General features: G+C 34.8%; 3 protein-coding genes across 8 annotated transcripts in view; 1 reads left to right on the top strand and 2 right to left on the bottom strand.

Annotated features, from left to right (window-relative positions):
- LOC106666611 (L-asparaginase 1) overlaps positions 1 to 16,924 on the bottom strand; it is a 42,388-nt gene extending 25,464 nt beyond the window's left edge. Inside the window, exon 1 of one of the 5 annotated variants that reach the window (XM_024230106.1) lies at positions 16,864 to 16,924. Coding sequence is in view for 3 of the 5 variants with exons in the window: in XM_014393905.2 (XP_014249391.1) it covers positions 8,736 to 8,790 (55 nt within the window). In the remaining 2 variants the exon portion in view is untranslated. Of the gene's footprint in view, positions 1 to 676; positions 815 to 8,735; positions 8,840 to 13,819; positions 13,910 to 16,612; positions 16,805 to 16,863 lie in introns of those variants that run through there. The other 4 variants (XM_014393907.2, XM_024230107.1, XM_014393905.2 and 1 more) reach the window with 4 other exon arrangements.
- On the top strand, positions 10,658 to 22,291 carry LOC106666612 (legumain-like). Of its 2 annotated transcripts, none has more exons than XM_014393912.2 (12): positions 10,658 to 10,744; positions 19,110 to 19,246; positions 19,306 to 19,403; positions 19,515 to 19,596; positions 20,541 to 20,626; positions 20,718 to 20,856; positions 20,917 to 20,986; positions 21,145 to 21,257; positions 21,325 to 21,480; positions 21,643 to 21,762; positions 21,823 to 21,996; positions 22,113 to 22,291. In XM_014393912.2, the coding sequence occupies exons 1-12, from the start codon at positions 10,738 to 10,740 to the stop codon at positions 22,248 to 22,250; spliced, it is 1,320 nt and encodes a 439-aa protein (XP_014249398.1). In that variant the 5' UTR covers positions 10,658 to 10,737; the 3' UTR covers positions 22,251 to 22,291. The 2 variants fall into 2 exon arrangements, with proteins under 2 accessions (XP_014249398.1, XP_014249397.1); XM_014393911.1 differs by lacking the exon at positions 10,658 to 10,744 and adding an exon at positions 15,583 to 15,733.
- A 1,755-nt stretch (positions 22,292 to 24,046) lies between these two features.
- Positions 24,047 to 26,714, bottom strand: part of LOC106666613 (atlastin-like) — a 25,219-nt gene continuing 22,551 nt past the window's right edge. The window contains exon 11 of the mRNA XM_014393913.2: positions 24,047 to 26,183. Coding sequence (XP_014249399.1) covers positions 26,067 to 26,183 — 117 coding nt within the window. The 3' untranslated portion in view covers positions 24,047 to 26,066. The remainder of the gene's footprint in view (positions 26,184 to 26,714) is intronic.

Genomic DNA, 26,714 nt, shown 5'->3' on the forward strand with positions numbered 1-26,714 from the left:
GATTACACGACATTTGAAAAATGGCAAAAAGGAGGGAAAATTCAAAAGGTGGGGTTGAGATGGGAAGTTGGTGTCCGAGTGGATCGAGGTCACGATAGCTCAAGTGGTAGAGCAACGGCGTATTTAGCCGAGGGTCGTGGGTTCGAATCCCGTTCGTGCCATTGACTTTTTTATCTCAACTAAAACCCTTAATTAATGGTAAATAGAATATAGACATAGTTTGGGGCTGAAATGACGTAGATGTCCGAAGCCCCAGCCAAAAAAAAAGAAAGATTTCAACAAATATATTTCCATCTTGTAGTAAGAGAAAGAGGAGGTCCTCAAAGAACTATAATTATCATTCGTATAAACATCATTATATAATAATATTAAACGGTGTGGTCCATTTAAAAAGATCCAATGGGGCACGACAGATAAAGAAAGCGTAAAAAAAAGAACAAGAAAGATATAGTATTAAACAGTTGAATTTTAAAAGATAATTATTCGATAACGCCAAAGAGAGAATTATCCGCGGGAATAAGTACATTACTAAAGAACGATAAGAAATCTCGTCATAGCTTTTATTTTAAACACAAAGAAAATCGACTGATTTACTCGGATGATTGACCTGTTTCAATTATCTGCGAATTAGATGTTGATTAAATTCATGCTTGAAAAAAAGGAACGATAATTTTACTTCTTAGCGTATCATGAGTCGCTGATGGATGATGGATCGTCTTATATACTTCCGGCCACTGTAGGAACTTGATAGAATCTGGTTGACGGACCTGGAACCTCCACACGTTTTTCTCTTTATAGGAGATGAACAAAAAACAACCTCAGAAGAGGGGAGGCCTTATCTCTTAACTCCCGGCATTAATAACGACTAATTAGTCCGTCCAAGTTAAGAAGAAAAGCCAAACAAGTATCAGATTCTGAGAGTAAGGGGAGAAAATATTCATCGGACAGATATAAGCAATACATTTGATCGTTTAGAGAAAACGAAAAAAAAATCCTACTGCGAATCCTCAACGATTCAGTCAAGCCGAAGGTCGTGGGTTCCAATCCCGCCCGTGACACTGACTTTGTCATTGCAACCAATACCTTACATAAAGGTTATTTATACATAAAGATTAATTAATTGAAATTCAGTCAAGTTTGAACAAATCGGCTAAGGAAAAGGACAAAGAATTAAGATCATCAAACACGCGTACGCAATACAATACGGACACAGGGCTTTTACTCCTGACAACAATAACACACAGACCAACAAGCGAAGATCATAAAATACTAAAACACACAGTGGGTACAGATGGACCAGGATGTTCAGGGACGAAGCTATAGGAAATACCCTGGACATGACCTAACTACCTTCGAAACCTTCCTCAGAAAGCCATAGTCTTTTCAACCAGAATATATTGGATGTGTGCATAAGTTTTTCGCTTTTCAAAAACAAGTCAAATTTACAAAATATAAATTTATTTTATTTTTAATCCAGATCATTATTTCCTTCATTTTCTATAACATTTTTTATTAATTATGGATACAAGGAACTGGAGGAGTTCCCATTGAGCACTGCAGCTTTACAAATTATAGTACTCCTTCTTGGCTCCATTTTTGAGAGCTCGCAACAACATGTGTGTAAATTGAGTGGTGTGCCCGAGTTCTTCCATCGAAGAAATTCATTTTTGTAGGGGTCGAATTGTAATTCAGGGACTGTCAGACCTTCCAATGACGAGTGTCGTGTCAACTTTAATCGCGGCCACCGCTCCCCTTATACGTCACGAAAGTCCAAAGGCGACGGTGGGAATCGAACCCACGATCGAGGGATCAACTAGCCGATAGTCTCACACCTTAACCATTCGCTAACGCATTCCCCTTTCTACAACACACTGCCAACGTTCTGATAGCGGAAATAACCCCTTTTTGTAAAAGTCAGATGTCTTAGACGAGAAGAAATCTGTAAGTCAGATTTTCAGAGAGTTTGCGTTAAAAAGATTCTCTACCTTTTAAGTGTTTGCCTAGCGAATGGAACACGTCCAAATCAGAAGGGTCAAGGTCTAGAGTGTAAGGAGGATGGAGCCTGTTCTCTGAATGAGTGTAACTGTGTGAAGCTTGTCTTTGTCATGGTGAAACTCGACGTTCGTCTAATCAGGACTGGACGTTCTTCCCTTCGACACTGACCCAAAACGCTCTTGCTGGGCATAGTACACCTCTGCAGTAAGAGTTTGGTTACGTGGAGATCCCACCCCCAGATAAACCCATCGTGTTTATTCCTATTCAGGTGTGAAACGCGCCAAGCCATGCGGTCTTCCTTTCTTCAAAGGAGGTGGACGTATTCAATCACTATTCTCATTCCTAAAGCTCATAAACCTCTTTAGTGACTGGGATGTTTGGTTACCCTGAGAAGGTCCAGTGTTATGGTTGAAGGAAGATAATCACGTCGGAGTTTTACTGATATACATTTTTTCACTGACTGACCACAAACCTGATACACTGTCCATCCTTTAGTGACCTAAAAGGTGTTATGGGTGCAACCGATGGTTGGAGTCCGTAGACAGATGTGCGAGAGATGATGCTGCAGTACCGTGCTTATAAACGAGAATTAAATAAGCAGGTTGAGTCTGTGCTTATATATAGAGCTGAAGCAAACACATTAGCTGCAGCGTGGAAGGTAAGACCATTGTTGAAGCAGTGGACCATAGATGGTCACCACACCTCTTTAGCAAATATCGACCTACAGACCCATCAGCTTTCTATCTGTGATATCTAAAATCCTCGAATCCTTTTGAAATTTTAGTACTCATAGATTGACATAAAATCATTCCTTCTCACCGATATGGCTTCCGTACTCATCATCAGAGTTGTGGACACATTCCCATTCTATCTAGGGATCAAAGAGTGGATGGATGTGGCCAGGCTATCCATAGGGTCTGATACCCAGGAATCCCATATAAACTTGCCTACCTGTTTTCACCTAATCCTTGAATCCTATTTTGGCAGTTGCTTCAGAGTGAGGTGAGGCAAAGAGTCGGCAGAATTCATCGTCGTTACAATTAGTCATGTCAATTTACAACTCACAGACGGGTTAAGATAGACCAAGGTGTATAGTCCCCATCCCGCCGCACTGTAGCGTTTCACGGCAGAATTGTACGCGATTTGGCAAGCGCTTGGGGTGATTCGAGACGATGGTTACTCTGCCTACCTACTCCACCAGCTCGGTTACTGATGTCCGTAACAGGTTCTCCGTTGGAGAGATACCACGAACTGGAACGTCCTGGCCAAACGGCAGTTGTTATCTGGGTGCCTGGACACATAGGTTTGGAGGGTAATGAAAAGGCAGACGAGGCGGATAAGACCGGAACGTCCTAACCTACGGACTTACCACCACGACCCGCCCTCTTACGTTAAAAATGCAATAAAAAAAATATGATTAATATAAGGTGACAGCGTCAATGGGCTGGGTCGGTAGATAAGCTCTCACGTATCAAGAGCACTGTCGAATAGGCCATGCGAGGTTGTTCGATGTGTCCCACCTAATTCTAGGGTGCAACTCCTTTGCTCTATATAGAGAGCGTGTGTGTGTATATATATATATAAACAGAGCTGTTTTATTGTATATAGTACTGATCGTTTTGTGTCCCTAGCGCTACTGAGCGTGTAGTGTGAGAGAGTCAATGGCGGAATATTGAATGCCCATCGACCCTCAATTAGGTTAGTTATATATAACTATAGTGTATACACTATAGTGCAGGAGGGATGGAGGAATATCGAGTACTCCATCACCCTAACTGAGTGGGTGTCTTATAAATAGGAAAGAATGTATTTAAGATTGATTGGGTTTGGATTGAGACTGATTGCGCTGGATGCTGAAATGTCCTAGCTGCTGACTCGGAGCCCAACCTCCTTGGCTGGGCAGATAAGACGAGGTCTGTCTGTCAACACCCGGGTTGATTCTAGATATCTGCCGGTAATTTATTGTAAATTACAAAAGCTCGAATTGCCGGTGAACTGCGAGAAGCGACAAGCTCAAATCTGCACATGTGTGTATGTATATACATACATGTGCGAATTTTAGCCTATAAAAAATCCAAATCCAAATTTACAATTCGAGAAATTGGTCAGCGTTTATCTAGCAAAAAACAATTAGTATAATAATTTAAAGTCAAAATGGTCTTTCGATTTTTACTAGAGTATAAATGATGTCTCATGATGTACTGCAATTGATGTACAATCAGTTGTTGTTGGTGGGACAGAAGTCTCTTTTGTTTTACAATTGCACCTAATCCATATTAAACTCAGACAATTTACAAATACGTCAGTTACACTATGTACTTTTAAAAGTTGGAATAACCAGATCTTTTTTTACGCCTAATATTCAATAAAAGCTAATCCATTTCTCTTTCACAAAATGATAAATTAAAAAAATCTCAATCGAATCAATTATTCTTGCACTTGAAGTGAAGTGGTTTTCGTAAATATTTGTTTATAATTTTACGTATAGAAACATATTATTTTTAAATGCATTCCTGGCTCTTAATCGAAGAGAAAATTTGGATCAATTTGAATAAATCACCGAGTAATGTGCTGAAGAGTTGAAAAGTCAGAATTTTTAAGTTTCAAAATATATGTACATGTCGAAATACACGCAATATCAAGTGCTTGGCCCGTCAATGAGTTGCGTTATTTGAGGTTTGATAAGTAAATGTTTTCACGTTTTTCTTTATTTTAGGATGCCAATAAAATTTAAGACAACGTACACATTACCAACTTTCTTCTCAATATTTATACAAATTTGTAAACTGTATTGCTGAAATATATATGCTATCTTAATTGAATTTAGAGATGCAAATGAAATTCGGTGTGACGATGGGCCTAAAGCTCAACTGGACCGCACACTTTGAGAGGGTATGCCAAAAACTGAATAGCTTGTTTCCTCTTAGAAGTTTCATAGGCAAGTCCTTTTTAACTGCTTGCCATAGCAGCATCCCTTCTCGGTTGAGCTATGCTATCCTAGTATGGCCCTGTGTTATAGAGGATCATTGGTGCCTATCAATCGGAAAGCTGTTTCATTACGGGGTGTGATGATTCACCCAAAGCTCAACTGGAGAGTACACTGTATGAGTTTATCCAAAAAACTGAATAGCTCGTCTTTTCTTAAAAGTTACACTTTGCAGGCTCTAGGGAAATCCTTTTGACTGGTCACTATAGCTAGTTCCATTATCTTCTGAATTATATTATCCGATTATGGTCATGGGTTACCAATAGGTGCCTATCAACCAAGAAGCTGGCGTATTACGGGGTGTGATGATTGACACAAAGCTAGACTGGAGAGTACACTGTAAGAATGCATCCAAAAACTGAATAGGTTGTTTCTACTTAGACGTCTCGACAAATCTACAGGTATTTTGATTACTTGCCGTAACTGTATCTATTTTCACTTGAGTTCTGCTCTCCTACTGTGGTCATGGGCTATAGAGATGTATAATTGGTGTCTATTACCAGTTAACTGTCTCATTACTGGGTGTGATTATAGATCCAAAGCATGGACCTCTCACTATGGAAGTTTACGCAAAAAACTGAAGAGATTATTTCTTCTTCTCACCTTGCAAGTCTCTAGGAAACTTTGTTTGAGTGCTTCCATTCTCACCTAAGTTATGCTCCCCCCCAGTGTGGGGCCGTGCACCTGCTGGCCAAGGGTTTTTGACATTGAAAGAAAGCTTATCAGTAGTTGTCTGTTTAGGATTCAAGGAAATACCTCGATACCATACTCTTGAGAATAATTCTAGACTTTATTAAAGAAACGAAAATCCTTCAGGAAAACATTAATAAGAGACGCTGACAAAAGTTGAAGTCCAAAAGGGGAAAATCCCTGCGATTCCAAAAAGAAAAAAAAAACAATATTAGAGAAATTATTTTCAATTGTAACTAACGGTTAACATGTTGGAAGAAAATCAATTTTATCGGGAAATCTTCGGAAAATTTCAAGCACTGCTGATGATCAAGATGTTGACGAGCGTCTGTGTCAGAAATTGCCTTTCAGAAATTAAGAAGCATTGATTTCCAATGCAATTTTGGTATATTAAACATTAAAGGAACAAACAGACATTACAGATCGTGCTATTTTTCGTCATATAGCTTGAAAATTGATGAGGCCGAAAAATTTGAAAGGGTCTGCAAACATTAAAAATAATCATTTATAGTAATTAATAAGAGAGCAATTATATTAATCTAATAATGATCCCGAGGCTATTTAAAAGACCTCTCTAAGAGTCTGGGAAAGTCAAATGGAAAACTGACCACAAGCGAGCAGGCAAATGTATTGCAATTTGATTACGTACTATTAGATTTCGCTTTGAACAGTTCAAAGGACCTGAACTATGGCCAGAGTAACGGTTGTCAGAATAAATTCGTACTAAAATGGTCTATTATATCTTATCATTTCCATAACCTTCTCTCGTTAAAATTACTGGAAGAAGCATTAACAATCTTAGATATGCCGATTATACCCACTTTGATGGCTGAAAGCTTGGTTGCAGTTAAACCTAAAAAAAAAAGATTATGGCAACCAGATTGATTGACAACTGGCAAACAAAAGGCGAAAAGGTATAGGCCGAGAAAATTTTATATTTTTAGTTGTAAAGATTACTTCAAGCGCTGACTACAGCCAGGAAACCAGAAAATGTCTACATCTTGGTAGGAGAGATATGACAAATCTTGTTAAAATAGTTCAGAACAGAGAAATCGCATTGACAACAAAGGACCGCATAGTTAAAGGTATTCCCAGAAATAAACTATGATTGCGAGAGCTGGACTACAAGGAGGCTAAGCGAAGGAAGTTGCTTTTAAACTGTCTTGTTGCAGGAAATTGAGAGTGCCTTCAACCAAAAGAAGATCGAACCAGTCCACACTCCTGGAAATAAAGGCAGACTGCTCACTGGAGAATATGATATTAAAGGCAAATCTGAAGTACTTTGGCCACATAATGAGAACACAGGACTGGAGAAGAAGGTGATGCTAGGACGGAAGGCAAAAGGAAGAGGAGCCGATGAAGGGCAAGAGGATGGATGACACTGTTCATGAGCTAGCTGTAAAAGTCAAGTAGTAAATATCTTCTTTTGCTGATATGTATGTCGGTAAGTAACAAAGCAATGCTGCAGCGAGATTGCGCTTTCGCACATCGTTCGGATTTGACATAGTCAGTATTAGCATGGATTGACCCTCACCCTCTTATAAACCTAATATCACTCTATTTTCTTTCCCCATTGGTTTTACATGTCTTTAGTACAGTTGTACACCGTATTATATAGATCTGAACGTCTCTTTCACTAAGTAATAGGTCTGTTTTGTTGGTTTTCAAATGTCCCTATTATTATTTTTTAAATTGCTTCGTCTTAGGCATTCAACAAATCTGCCATTAAATAGCCATTGACCATTAAAAAACTTAACAACCCTCATAAACGAACAAATGGAACAAATAACAACTAAAGACAACTACCAAAAATAATAATAATAATAATATTTTTATCAGATAAGCTGTAGCATCTTAACATTAGCAAACCCTAATAAATAATGTGGATCGAAGTCACGATAGATCAAGTGGTTAGAGCAGCGGCGTATTTAGGCGTGGGTTCGAATCCCGCTCGTGACATTAACTTTTTCATCTCAACCAACACCTTAATTAATTGAAAGAAGTAATTTGGTCAATTAGATTACTAAAAATAAATGGATTTAATAAATAATAGTGACCATAAAAAACGACCCTAATAGGTGAACAAATAACAAGAAGAAACAACAAAAATAATAAACACATGTAGGATCTAACAACTTACTATCAAATAAAAATAAACTGCTTAAGATGAATAGGTATATTTGTAATTTACTCTTATTCTTAATTTTAATTAATTTAACCGATTTATACTTGGATAAAACAAAATAGAAAATACAAACCTAGTACAAACAAATGTTAATCCTCATTTTTAATTACCGATTTACTTAAGAATAGTAAACATGAAGATTATTCGTTTTGTAACAAACTTTTCTCCGTTTTAATCAAGTTGTATACTCTTTAACCATGGAAAGACATCATCTTGGACCAGAAGTTGGCAATATTATTGTGAAACTAAGTCATCTAGGTTACCGGCAAGTGGCAAGTGTTTGCGTTTCTCAGATCGCAGTAGCCTGGGCTTTAGCCCGATTCCGAGAGGCTGGAAGTGGCAATAGTACGCCTGGTAATGGATCTCAGCGAAGGGAGGACAGAAGTATTGACAGTGCTTGAAGACGGGACACTTTCCATAGTGCCCGCCAGATCCTAAATGAAGTACAAGATCTTTTGGTAAGGCCTTTATCAACAATCAAGTTGGTCTCACATCATATGCCCCTTCGAGACGACCTGCAGCCCGCCACCAGCAACTCAGGAAAATATGGTGCAGCGAGCGCCTAGAAGAGAACACAGATTGGAATGCTGTTATGTTTACTGATGAGTCGCGTTTCTGACTGTATGGTATAGCAGGTGCTGAACAGGGAGTGCGTACAATGCCCCAATTCGTGCTCCCATTAGTGCACTTTGGAGGAGGCGGTGTAATGGTCTGGGCTGGGATTTACACTGGAGTATGAACTGGTCTCCATATTGTTGAAGGCAACTTCACTGCAGTCCGTTATGTCCAAAAAATTAGCGAGGAATACGTCCCTCAAACCAGGGATCACATTGGCAGGGCTTTTCGATTCTGGATGAAAAATGAGGCAGAGTAGTTCACCTATGTTTAGAAAACCTCGGAATTTCCCATCTGGCCCTTCCCCCATTGAGCGCATGTGGGATGCGTTGCAGTGAAGGCTTTTCGATCAGCATCCGCAGCCAGTTGACCTGCAACAATGGAGTGCAGCGTTGCAACATCTATGGAGTGAAATTCCTTATGAAATTAGTGACAACATTATCAACAGTATGCCTAACAAGTGCACAGAGGGTCATAGCTAACAGGCCAGAGCACTGACGATAGCGTACATTTCAGCATTGAAAATGGAAACCTGATTATGCAATGAAATCACTCTTAGCACCCTTGAAACTGCAGATGAGATTGAACAGTTTTTCGCATTTGTCCAGAGTAAGTTTTGATATATGCAGCCCATGTTAATTTGCGGTCATAATTATACCTAAAACATTTTACCATAGAACAAACAAAAGGAACGTTATATTGTTCCGTGTTTAAGCTGGGGCGCAACTCGAGTTTTCTTCTGCGAGTGGGAGGACAAAAAGCGGATTTAGTGTCTGATATTTCTACATAGTTTTTCCTCAACCAGTTGGAGAAAAAAGCGCAAGAGGTTGTCTTTGTACTCCCCTAGCGTATCACCTTTATTTAGATTATTTAGAGGCATATGTTGTCCTCGTATTGTATTATCTATATCCCGTGGGTAGGATTAAGACTAAGTCAGAGACTTAAAGAGCATAAGCAACGGGCTCAGTATCCCACCCTGTGGTAACCCTTTATACGATGTCCTTGGGCTTATCAGCTCCTCGCTGGATCTAAAATTGAATTTTCTGTCTGTTATTAAGTTAAAATGCCCGAAAATGACTAGAAAACCCAATTGAAGCAGTTTAGACATAAGAAGCCGTGTAACCACGTTGCCATAAGCTCGCTGATGTCCAAGAAAACAGCGAGAACTGATTCCGAACTGAGTCCAGTTGAACATCAGTTAATAAGGTAAACTGCGCATCGGTGACGGATTTATTTTTGCAGAAACCGAAATGAGACGGGGGGAGATTTTGACGCTACCCACCACTCCAAGCAATTATTGACCGTAGACTATATTTAATGATCATAATTAATCTTTTTAATTTCAAATTTACGTTTTTATCTTCAAATTAACCATGTTTAACTTCACATTAACCCTTTTAATTTCAAATTAACCCTTTTTAATTTCGAATTAAGCTTTTTTTTATTTCTAATTACCCCTTTTTAATTTGAAATTAACGTCTTTTTTTCAAATTAACCCTTTTTAATTCCGACACTATTTCGGATTAGCTCTTTTTAATTACGAATTCATTCTTTTTAATTTCGAACTAACCTTTTTTCTTTCTATTTAACACTTTCTTTAATTTCTAATTAACTCTTTTTCAAGTTTGAATTAGCCCTTTTTAATTTCGAATTAAGACTTTATTAATTTCCACTTAACCCTTTTTAATTTCGAATTCGTTTTTTTTTTCATTTATTTCGAATTCACGCTTTTTAATTTCGAATTAACCTTTTTTTTCTTTCGATTTAACCCTTTTTTAATTTCGAATTAACACTATTAATTTCGAATTAACCCTTTTTACCTTCGAATTTACTATGTTTTTAATTAATAATCAACTATTCGATTCAGGATATGTCTCTTTTAGTCTAGACAGACTTAAAGTGAGCCTATAAATACCTATAAATATATTTTGTACAATAAAAATCCTACAAATAAAATGATTCTAACCAGTCTTTAACGGCGATTTCTAAACAATCTAAAAAATTTAAGTCAAACAAGATTAGTTTTGTTTTGATGCACTGGAATCGGTTATAAGAGGTTTGATAAGGAAAAGACAGATGTAGAACAGCATAGAACATTCGTAGAAATAAACACTCTTTTTAAAAAAATATCATAAGTCAACATTAATAAATTACACTTGAGACTATAATCAGACAGGATTAACAGGGAAAAAATGATTATCAAGATGATTACTGAGGATATAAAATATTAGCAACATCGGACGGATAATCAGTTTCAAAAACAATCATGTGGGGTAAGTGAAAAAGCAAACTGTTTTCATTTAATAATATTTTAGTAATATTTGTTACGTATCGGTATTAAAATTAAAAGAAAAAAAAAGAAAAAATGTAGACGATGTATAAAATCCACCTTTTATATGTGCTCAATTATTGTTTCTCACTTCAGTCTAAAATGGAAAAGTTTGAACTATTTATCTTTTGAATATATTTTTTCAATCTTAGACGGTATCTTCTCGAGTAAACGTTCTTAGAGAACAAGATGTGATCAAATTCAAGGATAATGGCTCAGGACATAACAGTGTTTGTAGTTAACAGCAGGCTCATGGTTACGAACGCTCGGTAGTCGTATGCCCTTAAACCCGGTCCCTGTTCATCATGATTAACGAACAAGGTTTAAAACGTATAAATTATCGATCCACCGCTGGGACCGAACATATCAAACACACCAGGGTTTGTTTACAACTTGACGTAAATTTTCAAAAAATGTCAGACAGATTTCGTGGAGCTGGACGAAAAAATAGAAATTGCCCTGCTGTGGAATTCGAAGTGAAAAAACAATGGACAATAGTGTATTGTGTGGTAACGACTTTTCTGTCCGAGAAAAGAAATACCACCTGTATGCGTTCTATGTTCGAATGAGTGATGATGGAACGGCGTCGGAGATTTGGTTTTTACTTCCGTACCAACTTCCAAAACTGTTTTATGTCGCGCTACCATAATAAAAATATACGTAAAAAATCGATTTTTTGCCATCATTATTAACCCATTGTACAAGAAATCAATAGAACAATGGATATTACAGATGTAAGAATCAAACTGAAAATCCTAACTTGTTACAATACTGTAATCAACAGACTTTACTGAAGAACAACATCATCCCATAATTTTTTAATATTAGCAGATCGTGAATATTTTCTTGAATTCTATTTGATCGGTCTTCAAGTAATAAGTTTAACGCATCGTCTCTTACTCCATGTGTTGAACAAATAAACCTAGTTTTTTGTTAACGGAAAAATCAAGTCGTTTATATCAGTAGCTGATTGTGATAAAGAGGTAATATTAAAATTACCAGAGCTATAGCATTTTTCCGACAAATTACCCCTTCTTAATTACAAATTATGTAATCCTTTTTAACTTCAAATTGACCTTTTTTAATTTCAATTATGTATTTCTTTTTCACTTCAAATCAATCCTTTTAAATTTGAAATTGTATAATCCTTTTTATCTTCAAATTAACTGTTTTTAATTTCAAATCAACCATGTTTAATTTTAAATTAACCCTTTTTAATTCAATTTAATCCTTTTTTCACTTCAAATTAACCCTTTTAATTTTAAATTATGTAATCCTTTTTAAATTCAAATTAACCATTTTTAATTACAAATTAACCGTTTTAATTTCAAATTAACCATGTTTAACTTTAAATTAACCCTTTTTATCCTTTTTTGTAGATCAAATGAACCTTTTTTATTTTAAATTATTTAATCCTTTTTAAATTCAAATTAACTATTTTTAATTACAAATTAACCGTTTTAATTTCAAATTAACCATGTTTAACTTTAAATTAACCCTTTTTAACCTTTTTTGTAGATCAAATGAACCTTTTTAATTTTAAATTAACCATTCTCTAAAGCATTAAAAAACTCAGGAGCTCGTATGAAATATAAGATGTAAAGTAAAATTCCGGTATATTTGCTATTTTTTTATATAAAAGAATTGGGCTCGTAGAAGATTATATAAAAATTAATTACAATTAAAATGTAAATTTATTAACGAAGGTATTTCTGTCAATTTCTATCTCACAATGAGATCTGATGATGAACCTACAATTCGGGCGTTACCGATCATTTTGGTGTGCCTACCTCGCTGGATTCGTCTGTCAGACGTGTTTCGACATTTCGCCATCATCGGTGGGTCATCAGCCAGATGGTACACTGAAGATGGTGAAATGCCGACTTAAATTGTGTGTAACGACCAAATTACCATTGAATTTAAACAGAAAAAAGCGTTGAGGCCTGTTTCTACGAGGGTGTTTCAACTACGAGGCTCGGGGTGCCGGTGTTTTTGAAAAAAGACTCAGGCTGTGTGTTTTGGAAAAAAAGACCGCTGGATTCGAACCCGGGACCTTAGCCTTACAGTGATGAGGGCCGTGTCGCCTAAACCGTTGTAACCACAGAGGCCCGATTCTCAAAAATGTAAAAATACTACAAATAAATTAATTTTTAGAAAAGTAAAAAATGCATATATTTTAAAAGTATTTCCATTTAATTTGAGAATTTTTGATCTTTTAATTTTTGAATCATGAAAATGAATTATAATTAAAATTAAGAGTCTCGTTATCAGCGGTGATGCTTGGTACTTATCCGAGGATAACGAGAGTACTGTACAATGCATAACTATTTTGTGACCGAGTAAGTTAAAATAATTATAATCGTGTGTGGTGTTTAGTGACCGTTAGTTAAGATTATTCGGAGATCGTGCGATGCGGTCTGGTGTAACGTAGATTTTATAAAAACATTTTCTTTATCGTGCCAACGTTTCAATCTTTATTGAGATCATCTTTTCTCAGATATCTCAATGAAGATTAAAACGTTGGCACGATAAAGAAAATGTTTTTCTAAAACCTACGTCACAACAGACCGCATCTCACGATTTCCGAATAATCATAATTATAATCATTTTTCTACATAGTATCACACAAAAAAATTCATTACAATGTGATCCCCTATCCGTAGACCTCTCTTATTAGAAGAAAACAGGAAAACTGAAAGGATAAGCTTGTAAACTTGGCTAGTAAGATAATGTTTATTTATTATTACTTTTCTATGTAAAATAAACTATAGGTTTTATAATTATTAGTATTTTTAAGCTGTTCCTTTTTTTTTTTTTTTTTTTTTTTTAAATATTGGTGCGAATCATTTTTGCATTAAAAAGAAGTTTATTTTCCTTATTAGTGCATAATAATAATAGAGCACAACAGCCACGTGACGGTAATTTGTCGTTAATCGTTTGCAAGTTGAAAAACACGTTTCTAATCCACCCACGTGGGTCGGTTGTTGAAAACCCTTTCCTACCCTGCTGCAAGACTTACCCCAAATATTCCGGAAAGTACGTCTAGACGATGTCTTACACTAATGGATCTAAGGTTTACGGTTGGAGGGGGCACCCTAGATTCGGGTTATTCACCACCAAAGGGTTTTAATTTTATCTTCATATTTATTTTTACCGCGGAAGCTATTCTTTCGTAGACTGTGACAATGCTTCCAACCGTTAATCAGTGCGGATCGATTCTGGCCTCGCCGAACATATACGTCATTTTGTGTGTACTGCGTTTCACAAAAGAAAAGAAAACGAACAAGGGGACAAGAACAAAAGTTCTTTAAAGAAAACCGAACAAACTTACAAACGTTATTTTTTCTTCTTGTAATAAAAGGTCTAAGCAGAAAAATTGTATTGTTTACATTTCGGTTATGACATCACAATCATCACGGCTAAGTCAAATTTTTAATATATGCGTTAAATTTATCATCTAATCAAATTAGACAAAAATTAAGGATCCAAAACAGAAATGACTTAAGGATCAAAAACATGATAAGGCGGACTTATCATGTACAAACAGATATTTAAAGTGTTAAATTCAGAGCTTCCCAAACTTTTTAGAAACAGACCCCTTTCACAGAACAAAATTCAGGGCGAACCCCTCTCATTCAAGTGTTTAAAATTAAATACTTATATTATATATAGTAAAATAAAGTTTCATATTTTCATATTCATTTCCATTCGTAATTAGTTGATGGCGGGGGATATCACTATGAAAACAAACATTTGATAGACGTAATTAATTTTATTTACAAAATCCGGAACACAAAAATCAAATTGGGCAGAACGGAATCAATAGCTAGGTAAAATTCGAGTAAAATTCAAAAGTAATAATTTGAACATTATTGATTAACACATTATTAACACTTTTCCACATCCAAAATGTAATTGTAATATGTAAACAATGTTTGTAAATCCCAGGCCTGATGATCTCAATAAAGATCGAAACGTTGGCACGATAAAGAAAATGTTTTTCTGAAACCTACATCACACCAGACCGCATCTCACGATTTCTAAATAAAAATTATTGATTAATGAATTAATAGGAAGGAAAAGTGAGGTAGTTTTAACCTGCACAATTTGGATGCGTTGGGTTTAATTTTTGATAGCTGGAGACGGATGATGGTTTCAGCATCTAGGCAGCTTCGGCATTTAGTTTTGATGGCTGTAAATATAGAAAATCCGGATTCGCGTAGGTAAGTTGTGGCAAATGGAAGAACACGTTTTGCTTTTTCAACGAGCGATAGAAAGTTTTTGTTTTCTGAACGGAGCCAAAAATGAGGGTAAGAATCAGGCTGGAAAGTAGATTTAAAATTGGAGTCTGACGTAATATCTATCAAACATTCGTCTTCACTTGAATATAGACCGGTTGGCTTTGTTGAAACTGAAAACGTTTGACCCTTTCATGGTCTTTGTAGGAGCTGTTGCTAAATAGTGTTCAAACATCTCCAAACTTGGAAGGTGTTCACATAATTTCATCAATCACCGTGCCGTTCGCAAGATCTAATTTGTTTTCTTTTAAAATATCATCGTATATCACACAGGATAAAACTCCACCTCTTCGTTCTCAACGGATTCCACCCAAAACTGGATTGTTCTTTTCAAGGCGCGAACTTTATCATTAGCATCGAAATGTGTAATCACTATTTCCTTGCAAAAAAAGACTCAGCTCATTCATTTTCATGAAAATATCTGATAAACGCGATAGTACACATTGCCATATCTCATCATTGCAAACGTTGGTCAATTTGACATTGTGATCCATAGAGCATGCTGCATCTTATTAGCACGAATGCGTGGTTTGAAAGGGTTGATGGTAGAATATTGAGTACTTTATCCATCAATTCGATTAGTTATATATTTGTAAATGATGATGCTCTTTCTTGTTTACATACCATCCATTCAAGTAGGTGTAATACTCTCTATTTCTCACCCTTTACTGTGAATGTTTAACTAATCTAAATGGATATTGGAGTACCCATGGAGCCCCCAAACCACACATTCACTCTAATAAATAGAATTACTCTCATTATACACAAAAAATTCACTACTATAAACAATATAACATGGATAATATGGATCTCGTATGGTCTTGATGAAAAAAAAAAAAAACAAATTCAATTGTGTGTCAAGCTTCCGACCTACTTTAAAGTCATCATCAGGACAAAACAAGTTTAAAGATGTCTACAAATTGACAGAATTTAGTTTTTACAAAACGGTTTCAAATTTCTTTGAAGATAGACTCAGCCCCAAAATTGCAACAAGGGAGTTATAATCTTTAGCAATGTTGGAGTTGAGTTTTTTTAGTAAAAATTTTTACTTAATTTTTTCAAATATCTTTGAAGATAGACTCAAACTTGTCCCCCTTGTTCCAAGTAAAAACTTAATTATATCAATTTACAGTAATCTATAAGACGGTTTTGCGTTAAAATAGGTCGAAAGCTTTTGCAGATAACAATTGAATTTGCTTTTTGATCCTAATCATAGCGAGATCAGATTACTCGCAAACAAATCGTCCCCGACAAATAATTCATAAGGGTGACACAATGGCGGCTTACATGTTACTCGATAAATTATATGCTTTTTTTATATATTTCGGAAAATATATTCTTCGAAGCAGTCGTAAATGAGATGTCCGAGGCAACGTTCCTGACATGATTTTATTCTAAACATAATTTACATTGAAATCGCTTTTTTTTTATTCGTCACCACTGGAGAAAAATCTGATAGAAAACCCTTTGAATAAATAACATAAAACTTTAAGTTTCCACTTAAAATGACTTACTGTTAATATGTTAGAAGATCCGTTATTCCGAAGACTTTAACTAATCTAAATTAGAGATAAAAGGCTCTATCCACGTTGTTTTTCACACGAAACTAAATTCTAGCTCTGGGGGTCACCCGGTTCTAACTGACTAGTTTCTGTCATGGCTAATTACCCTGAACATTTCCTCTAATTTATTATTAGAAAGTAAATAGTCTTAGTTCGGTTTGGAAGAAAGTAAAATAGCTTTTGTAAAATTAAATACTACTCACCGACACGAAATATCTCGATTAACGAGGTACAAAATTCATATCGTTATCAAGAGATTGCTAACGTGTTTTTATATTCCACACAGAGGGGAGATAATATACGTTTTATTATTATATTTGCTATGTTGGGTATTGAAGAGCAAAACTGAAAACAAAACTCTTCCTCGTTAAAAATCTGCTTCCCTTTTCTGTCTCTTTCCAGGATTAAACGCTTCAAAACCCCTTTCTCTTTGTTTTATTTATAGAAATCAAGTTTCAACTTGAAAATGTTTCTCGATTTTGTAATCAAATTTAAATGAATAATAAACAAAAATGGCTCGTTTGTCAAAAGAAGATTGAATGGAATCGCGCCCCCTCGAAGCCTGATTTTTTTTTCTACCGATAGCTTCGTTCTAATTGGCTACTCATCTGACCTTACGGTTTTTGTTGCATTTCTCTTTGTATCCCTCCACATTCTGTAAATTGAATATTTGACCATTTACATTCGCACACATTCATAATACACATTTATACTAATAAACCTAGTTTCCTAATATTACAACTAAAGTGGAGGTCGGTAAGATGGTTCTAATCCTGCCGATCTCCTTTCATTCTCGCGAATAAATACATTCAAACGGTATGTACAAATTCCACTCATCCATAAAACTAATCCTAAGGTTTTTTGACGGGCCTGTGGAGCACTCGATATTCCTCGACAGCCACGTTCGTTCACACATAACCTCTCACGCTAATAAATACGATCATACTAGAAAGGACGCAGCATCTCGGTAATATTACTACAACCAAGACGCTGTCGACCCTTCCCAGAATCGTACTATAAATGTATTATCACTAACCTAAATCGGTGGGCCTGTGAGTTACTCGATATTCAGTCACAGCCGCAACTGTGCATTCTAAACCACTCACGCTAATAAATACGTTCGTGGAGGTTATATGCGGCTGTAAGCGTTTATTGATTTTAAATATGTCATAAGTCGATCTTTATGGTCGCTGTTATGCCTTGAAGCCTGATAAAATATAATATATATGTGATATATTTTATATGAATGAAACCTTTTTAAAACGGGAGCAAAAAACGGTATGAATCGTCAAAAAATCCTAATCTACATTTTAAAGATTGCGTCAAAGAACAAAATCCGATCCGTCATTGTTTTGGGTTAAATGTACCATGTTTCTGTTTTGCATCTCAGAATGGATGACATTAATTAAAGTGAACTAATGAATAGTCTGACAAAATTATTATGAATGGCAGTTGTAAATATCATGAAAACAAATTTATATATTATAGGCTGTTACAAATATATCTTTTATACTTTCACCCCGAAGGGTTGTCACTGCTCATAGGGTCTATACCTCAGGGGACTTCACCTAATACGGCCAGATCTATCTCCCTTAAGATCCTCTGGAGATCATCTCGAAAATGGCCATCTTTTGTTCCAACAAAATGCTCCTATTCATTATTTTCCATCATACACTATTAACTACATACTTATAGGCACTGGACTTTCTTATCTGTTTATTTGGAGATCGTGAGATACGGTCTGGTTTGACGTGAGTTTAGAAAAACATTTTCTTTATCGTGCCAACGTTTCGATCTTTATTGAGATCATCTTCAATTTATACAATGCTAGAAACTCATCTTTCACATCTTACATATATTCGTATAATTTAAACAATGTTTATAAATCCCAGACCCTGAAGATGTTCTCAATAAAGATCGAAACGTTGGCACAATAAAGAAAATGTTTTTCTAAACCTACGTCACACCAGACCGCATCTCATGATCTCCAAATAATCATGAATGGTCACTAAACTCCACACATTTCTTTTGAAATTTTATTATGATTACATTCCATTACGCATAGTACCATTCTAGATCTTTCATGTTTTGACTTATCCGGTGTATTTTGAGCCTTAAAAAGGCATGAGGAGCAACAATGTTCAATTATGATCGAATTCATTACTGTAAGAATCATGACCCTTGGTGGATGTGTTCCATTACTGTAAGGTAAAGGTCTCGGGTTCGAATCCAGCGGCCCTGCATTGGAACCAGACATACTTACAAATGGGCTTTTTTTCAAAAACACCGGCACCCCCGAGGGTCTGCTGTTGCAAACCATCGTAAAAAAGAAAAATAAATAATATAATAATTTAATAACTAAATGACACTGATCTTTTAAATGAACTCATAACCTTTGAAATTAAATTTCAAAATCACTAATTCATTTGTTTGTATGTATTATTTTCAGGTGGAAAACTGCTATTTTTGTTTAGTGTGATTGTCTCTTTGGCATCGGTTCAGGGAGCACCGAGTCCTGCACCCCAAAATGAAGTCTGGGCCTTTCTGGTTGCTGGTTCAAGCGGCTATTACAATTACAGACATCAAGTAATTAATTCACACAATACAGACTTTTGAATTGTGAATAAATCATTGTTTTTTATCAGGCTGATGTTTGCCATGCCTACCATATTATGCTCGACAAAGGAGTTCCACCTGAGAGGGTTGTTGTCATGATGGTCGACGACGTTGCAAACGACCCCAAGTAAGGCATATAATTGTATAATATATTTGACTATGTTTGTTCATCTTTGCAATATTGCATGATTCATATCAAAATGAAGATCATGTAGATTTCGATTATCATTGATTGCAGCAACCCCCAAAAAGGCACCCTTTTCAATAAACCTGGAGGGCCGAATGTTTACAAAGGCTGTAAAGTCGACTACAAGGGAACGGTGAGTTTTTTAAGCTAATAACTATTATCTTGTTATTAGCTGCGTCAAATGGAATGAAACTTGAAACAATGAACTTCTTACTTATTGGCTCACTAACAGAAAAGGACAACTTTAGCAACATTCGCAGATTGCGCCATTCACTCAATATAATCACAAAAATAGCACCATCTCAAAACAACAAACTGAAATGAAAAACAAGCATTAAAAAACAGAACTGAGCAGAGAAGCTCTAATGTATCAAGAGCGATAGGTGGCCCTTGGAGGCCTGACTTGTAGAAGAAGGGGTCATACTCACCTGACTAAGGATAGGCCGTGTGAGGTTAACACACACACTTACTTTTGGGCCAAAGCCCACTTATATATCCGGAGAAAGATTGCTTAATGTGTCCCACCTAACTGTGTGTGCCACTCCTTGGCTCCGTACAGGGAGTGTGTAGGAATCCCACCCAGTATAAGAATCGTGTTTGAAGTATCTGTGTCCTCTGTTCTGATTTTAGGAGGAAACAGGATTGTTTTGTCTATTCCAAATAAAATTTAAAAAAATGCAATGGTATTTAATATAAACAGCCGTATTTGTATTTTTGGAAGAAATTCCCGTTTGTCAATCGAGAAGAAAAAATCTTCATTTATAACTAGATCTGTGTTATCTTGATTTAAGGCATACAATTGTGGATCTGTTCCAAAAAAGAGTAACATAGGCTGTGTTAAAAAATTTCCAAAACAAACATAGAAAGAAACATGGTACGTACAAAATAAAGATATCGGGACCTAAGCATGTCTGAGCCCAATGAACTTGTTTCCTACTTCAGATAACAAACTAATGACACCAGTGGGTGAAAAATAAATGTATCTTGTTTTGCCTATTTAATAATTTATGTAAAATTAATAGTTGGACAATTGTGTAATTTATGATATAACAAACATTGTTTGTGATCACTTTTCAGGATGTTAATGTTCCCACCTTCCTTAATGTTCTGAAAGGAAATAAAACGGCTGTTGCAGGAGTTGGAACAGGTAGAGTGATTGAAAGGTAAGTTAATAAAAAGTATAAAAACTTAATTGACCAAAAGAACAGCATTTTTTTTAATCTCCTCAAACTACTTTCTGATTACTTATTTCAGTACAAATACTTCACACGTTTTTGTTAACTTTGTTGATCATGGGGGTGTTGGTCTCCTTTGCTTCCCTGACGATGATTTATATGCTGATATCTTGGAGAAAGCATTGCGTTCACTTGCTAAAGAAAAAAGATTCGCAAAGGTAATCTTATTTCGATATATATTTATGCACAAACTCTGAATACAATGTTATGCTGTTTAGCTTGTTTTGTACGTCGAAGCCTGTGAATCTGGATCTGTCTTTGATAACATTTTGGAAGAAAACATGAACAGTAAGCAACTGTATAAATTATTATTATTATTAGTCTAAAAATGTAGTCAGCGGTCCTTATTATATTTTAAAAAGACAAGATTAGAATGATTAAAGAAACTGTACTTTTTTAGTTGATAGTATAACCAAAATGTATATAAATGATGGATGTTTGTTTAGTCTATGTCAGTACTGCAGCTGCTCGAGATGAATCTTCTTGGGGATGGTACTGCGATAATGGAACTTGCCTAGGTGATCAATTCAGTATTTCCTGGATGGAGCATATGGATACAGTTAAGAAGACTATTTTCACACATTTGGAATATACAATTAATACTAATTTTTAACTCAATATTATAGCTGTCAAAAGGAATGTTTGAAACACTTTTCCACCAGTACAGAGTTGTGAGAACTGCTGTAACCAAAAGCCATGTAAACCTTTACGGAGATTTCAGATTGGGTTATGATGTTGTCGAAGTGGAAGACTCATCCACATTTTTAAATTCAGTGAATAATGTAAGTTAATAAATTATATATATTTTTTAATACATTGTATATTTAATAATAATTAGGTGTAATATAAGTTTTTTTTTTCTGTGTTGTGTCTATTTTGATAAAAATAACAAGAGAGAATAAACATATTCTGTACTTTTATTAACCAAATATTCTTTTTCTTAGACCGCTGTAGGTGTAAACAGTAGGGACGTTGCACTCCACTTCGCCAAAATGAATGCGTTAAATGCCCCTGACCACAAAACGAGGCAACACTTTGAGATGAAATTAACAAACATGAAAAATGTTAGTTTACACATTACAAAAGAAAGACTTTAATAATAATTATAATATAAAAATTCTCAGGGAAGGGATATGGCTGACAAAATAATATCTTTAATCATGGCAGCGGCAACTAAAGGAGATAAAAAATTGCAAGAGCAGCTTGAAACAACAAGATATCCATTAAACATAGATATTTTCCCTTGTTACCGACAAATAATTGCAAAATTTAAAGAAGTGTGCTTCAATACTAACAAGGTATGACAAAGGCAGCTTTAAAAAGCTGATTTTTCTTATTTTAAATACCTCTGATGTATGTTGTAACCATCTTTTACTGTGTTCTTTCCAAACATAAAAACTTTATTTTTTCACAGCACACTTACTTTCTCCAACATCTATATAAATTCGCCAATTTATGTGTATCTGGAGTCGACATTGAACCTGTGTTTACAGAAATGGCAGCAATATGCAATTCTCAAAACTACTCATTTGGTGAAAAGTACATTCTGTAAAATGATATAGACATAATAAAAAGAATATTACTCAATTAAAATGTGTTTTCATTTAGCCTTTAAAGTATGAAATTATTGGAGAGAAATGTTACTCCCATACAGAAGGCCTTAAAGACCGACATGTGTGTTGCTAACGAGAGGTGGGCTAAATACGAGTCGGACGCCCTAACCACCAGTCGCCAAAGTCACATCTTCGCACTGTCAATTGAAACAAGAAAATACGTTCAATGGAATTACAGTTGGAAATAGTTTGAAAAATGCAAAAGTAGCATTACACACCTGCAAAAGGGTGTAACACTAAAGGGAACAGTGTACAGTGGTGTGTGAGGTCAGGCCTGTACTGTCAACAAAATACTTTTGCCATAGTCAAGTGTGAATTGTCACATAAATAAATTAGGGAAAAAGAAAAGTCCTTGTGGAGAAATTTTCCATAAGATCGTATGAAACCTAACCTTTACATTGCCTGGAAACATGTTAATAACATGTTACTACATCAGGACTTAAAGGGTTAACAGCTTTTTCTAACATCTCTGCCAAATATTCAGGTAATAATTGGGTGGATATAGAAGGAAGGATAAATCATGATATTAGTATTCTTAGAGAATGGTTTTTCCTACAACTGTCAACCGTTAAGTGCAAAGACAAAATTTATGTATTTCACTATTAAAAGTCCCATAGAAAATGTAAAAATTAGAATAAGTTGTCTCCCTGATTGTGTTGATATGGAAAGAGAAGACAAGATAACCTATTTCGATATTACTATAGATATAGTCATTTAAAATGGACTGACCATGTTGAAGTAGTAAAAAAGTGTTACATGGTCTAAAAAGATCTTACTTCCTGCAAAACAAATGCGATAAAGCACTTTTAATTAAAGTATACTACACTTTTTTTTTTTTTTTGATACCAGGGACTGGAGGAGTTCCCTCCTGAGCACTGCAGCTGAGCTGTACAGCTTATTGTACTTTATCCCTGGCTCCATATTTTGGGGGAGGGCTCACAACACAAATGTGAACTTGAGCCCCTGTTGTACCGGTGTTCGTCCATCGAAGAAACTCATTTTTGAAGGGGGTTGGGACCAAATTCAAGGCCACTGAGATCCGATCCCTCCCCTTCCTTTGATGAGTGCCGTGTCAATTTCTTTAAATTGCGGCCACCGGTCCCCTTAGGCGTCAGAAAAAGTACAGAGGCGACGGTGGGGATCGAACCCACGGCCACGGGATCTACTAGCCGAGTCTGACGCCTTAACTACTCGGCTACCGCGGCCCCCTGACACCTTAGTTCAAGCCCACATTTGATATGGTATGCTGAGAAGGTGCATACAAAAATACAACTAACCATATGAAATCTCTTCAAAAAAAGTTTTGTAAACCATGTTTCACCTTTGTAAAGAGGAACCCTCCCGAGTTTTATTTTTTCACCATAGCTCTTGCCATTGCACTACATTTTTATTTACAGGACACTCCATGAATTTTTCAATAGAGGAGGTAATTACATTGATAAATTCAAAAACATAAATAACAAATTAAGGAATCCTGCTAAGTATCCACAACCTAAATGTACACTTATGTTACATTCTTCTCTATATAGGTGAAAAGGTTACCAATGTTGTAGTTGTATTTTAAGTCAATGAATACTTTCTTTTATTTTTTTGTCTCAGTATATTTATTGCCAGTGTATCTTCTTACGTGTTCAGTGCAAAATTAATAAAACAAAGAGTTTACTCATCAAAGTATAATGAAATTGACAAAGCTATCTGTTAAAGGTAAAGATGTCAAATAAAGTAACGAAACAACTGTAATAACAAAAATATTTATTTTGTATCTAATTTTCTTTCTTAACTCCCACACCAAATACCAAACAGTAATTATTGGCAGCAATTTTATCACATTTAGAACATCCCCAGATGCGGATGATAGGTTTTGATTAAAAACAATATTGAGCAAGGAGTAAGGCAAAGCAATTAGTATTTTTATTTGCCTTATTAACAATAAGTAATTAACCAATAAATTATTATATATTGTTACATAAGAAATTAAATTATATTTAATCTATCATCAACATCACCAAAAACAATCCACAGTATATTTCACTTATCACATTAATACCTATTTGCTAAACTAAATAAATAAATAACATTTAATTGGACTCTATTTACAATTATACTTTCTTCAATTACTTATTAAAATATATAAAATATAAACTAAATGAACTTAAAATTATTAAGTAGGGAAATTCTAAGAAAACAAGACAACGTTAATAATCGTAATTAATCACAGTGAATGTAATGGTGTTATTTCAATGTGTTTTCTAAAGTGGTCATCGTTCATTACAAAATACAAAGTTTAAAAGGCACACAATTATCCAATAAAACCACACAAGTAATAGAGTAATTAATTGTGAATCACCCAATGGCACATTGCTGACGGAACGCGTCAGAGCTATGGAAAGAGTACATAATTCATTCCCAAGAAAACAAAACAAAGAACGAAGAAACGTACAAAAAGCAAAACATGGCTATGTCTATTTTTTGAAATTATGGAAACGCCATATCAAGGGTGTATCGAGAAAATGTTTTGGAAGACTTTCTTTAGCAGCAAGTTATAAGTAACTAATTAAAAAGGTAGCAAAATTAATAATTAATTTAAAACCAAAGCCAAAATCTTAAATAGGTATTGTAATAAAAATTGCAAAATGTCATTTGGCACAGAGAAATCACAGAGGAAAGATTACAAGTTAGTTTCACGGGAGAAAAAATAGTTTTCTTACTTATATAATTAATAAGCATAAGGAATTCAGCAGACACCGTTTATCCTCCATTAAAATGTTAAATGTATCGTGTCCATATTTGAACAAGTACCATTGTTTTGTACTTTGACATACTCGCTTTTTGTAACATTACATTCATAATTCAAAAATATAATTCTATTTATAACTGAATAAAGGTGCAGTTAGTTTATTTCACAAAAACTAATTTTAAATATAACATTAAACTATATTAATTAAAAAAACTACACAATTTTTTTTCATTTACAAAAAAAATTATATAACATTAAATGTAAACTATGATATAAAAACGAAGCCTGTATGAATAAATCTCGTCTCCGAGTTGACGGAAGTGGACGAAAAAAAAAAAATTTAAAACAACTATAATACACACACGATAATAATTTCAATGTTTACATACAAAAAACAAAACAATTTAGCAATTTTTAACTTAAAATAATGTAACAATACTTGATTCAAATAGAGAGCATTAACACTATACAGAAAGTTTTTATTAAACCTAGCCAATGTAGAAAATATTGTTTTAATTTTTTTTTTTAAATTTAGTTTTTGCTTGAAAAAATATACTTCTATCAGAATTAACATAGTCTTCGAGACCATTGGATATACTATATTTATGTACAAATATTATATATTTATAAAGAATGCTACTTGATTAGAATTAGCCATGCGTATTATAAGCATTTGGTTACCCTTGCCAAATAAAAGATTAATCCAATTACATTGTACAATTAAAGACAGATGCAGATTCTGATGGACAAATGATACAGAATAAAATTATTTATTTATTATTTACAAAACAAAGTAGTTTTGTTATACATGTGTAAGTAGATTAATTCAATTTGAAAATGATTTTTTGTTTCTAAATTATTTTATTTTTTCATTGATAATAATTTAATTGAATTCTTTTGCACTACTGACATTATAAAAAAAACATGATATTAGCTAATGATTTTTTCTTAAAATTAGATAAAAATAGAACAGTGAAAGTAACAAAATGATTAACAGAAAGCTTCGAGGTAACACTGATCATAATTGCTTGTGTTTACCATTAACAGATGGGGATGTCAGTGATGGTAATGTCGAGTTCATAACCGCATGTTCAATACTTTTTTCTACAAAAGCTTCATATGTAGGTTTCATAAACTGGAAACATTAAAGTAACAATTAAATTACATCCACATTACTTTAATAACAGAGGGTAACATTGGGCTCCACGAATATCTCCGCTGACCAAGAAAGAAATAATAGATATATAATAAATAATAATAGCTCAGTGAAGTGCATGGTAAAATATATTACAAGAATAAATGACTAAAGGCCCTTTGTTCAAAAAACTTACTCATGTGAAAGAGCTTTGTTAAGTGTTTAGATTTTAAAAAATAAATAAATAAAATATTAACATATTGGGTCAGAGTCAGCAGCATTCGTGTCGACCAAATAAATAAGTTGTAAAAGTGCTATGACGTATTGGCAAAGAAGTATACAGGGTGAATTGCTACTCGTGCTACAAACTTCTCCAGTAGATTCTTCACCCTAAAATGAACAAAAAAGTTCATATTGTCCATGGTCCGATTCTCAACCATTTCAGAGTAATTTCGCTTTTTATCGATTTTGAAAGATATCACGTCCTGGCGTCGGAAAATCGTGATATCTTTTAATCTAAACATTTCTCTG

Source organism: Cimex lectularius, unplaced genomic scaffold (genome assembly GCF_000648675.2).
Source record: "Cimex lectularius strain Harlan isolate CLEC.00 unplaced genomic scaffold, Clec_2.1 scaffold56, whole genome shotgun sequence".
Taxonomy (NCBI): domain Eukaryota; kingdom Metazoa; phylum Arthropoda; class Insecta; order Hemiptera; family Cimicidae; genus Cimex; species Cimex lectularius.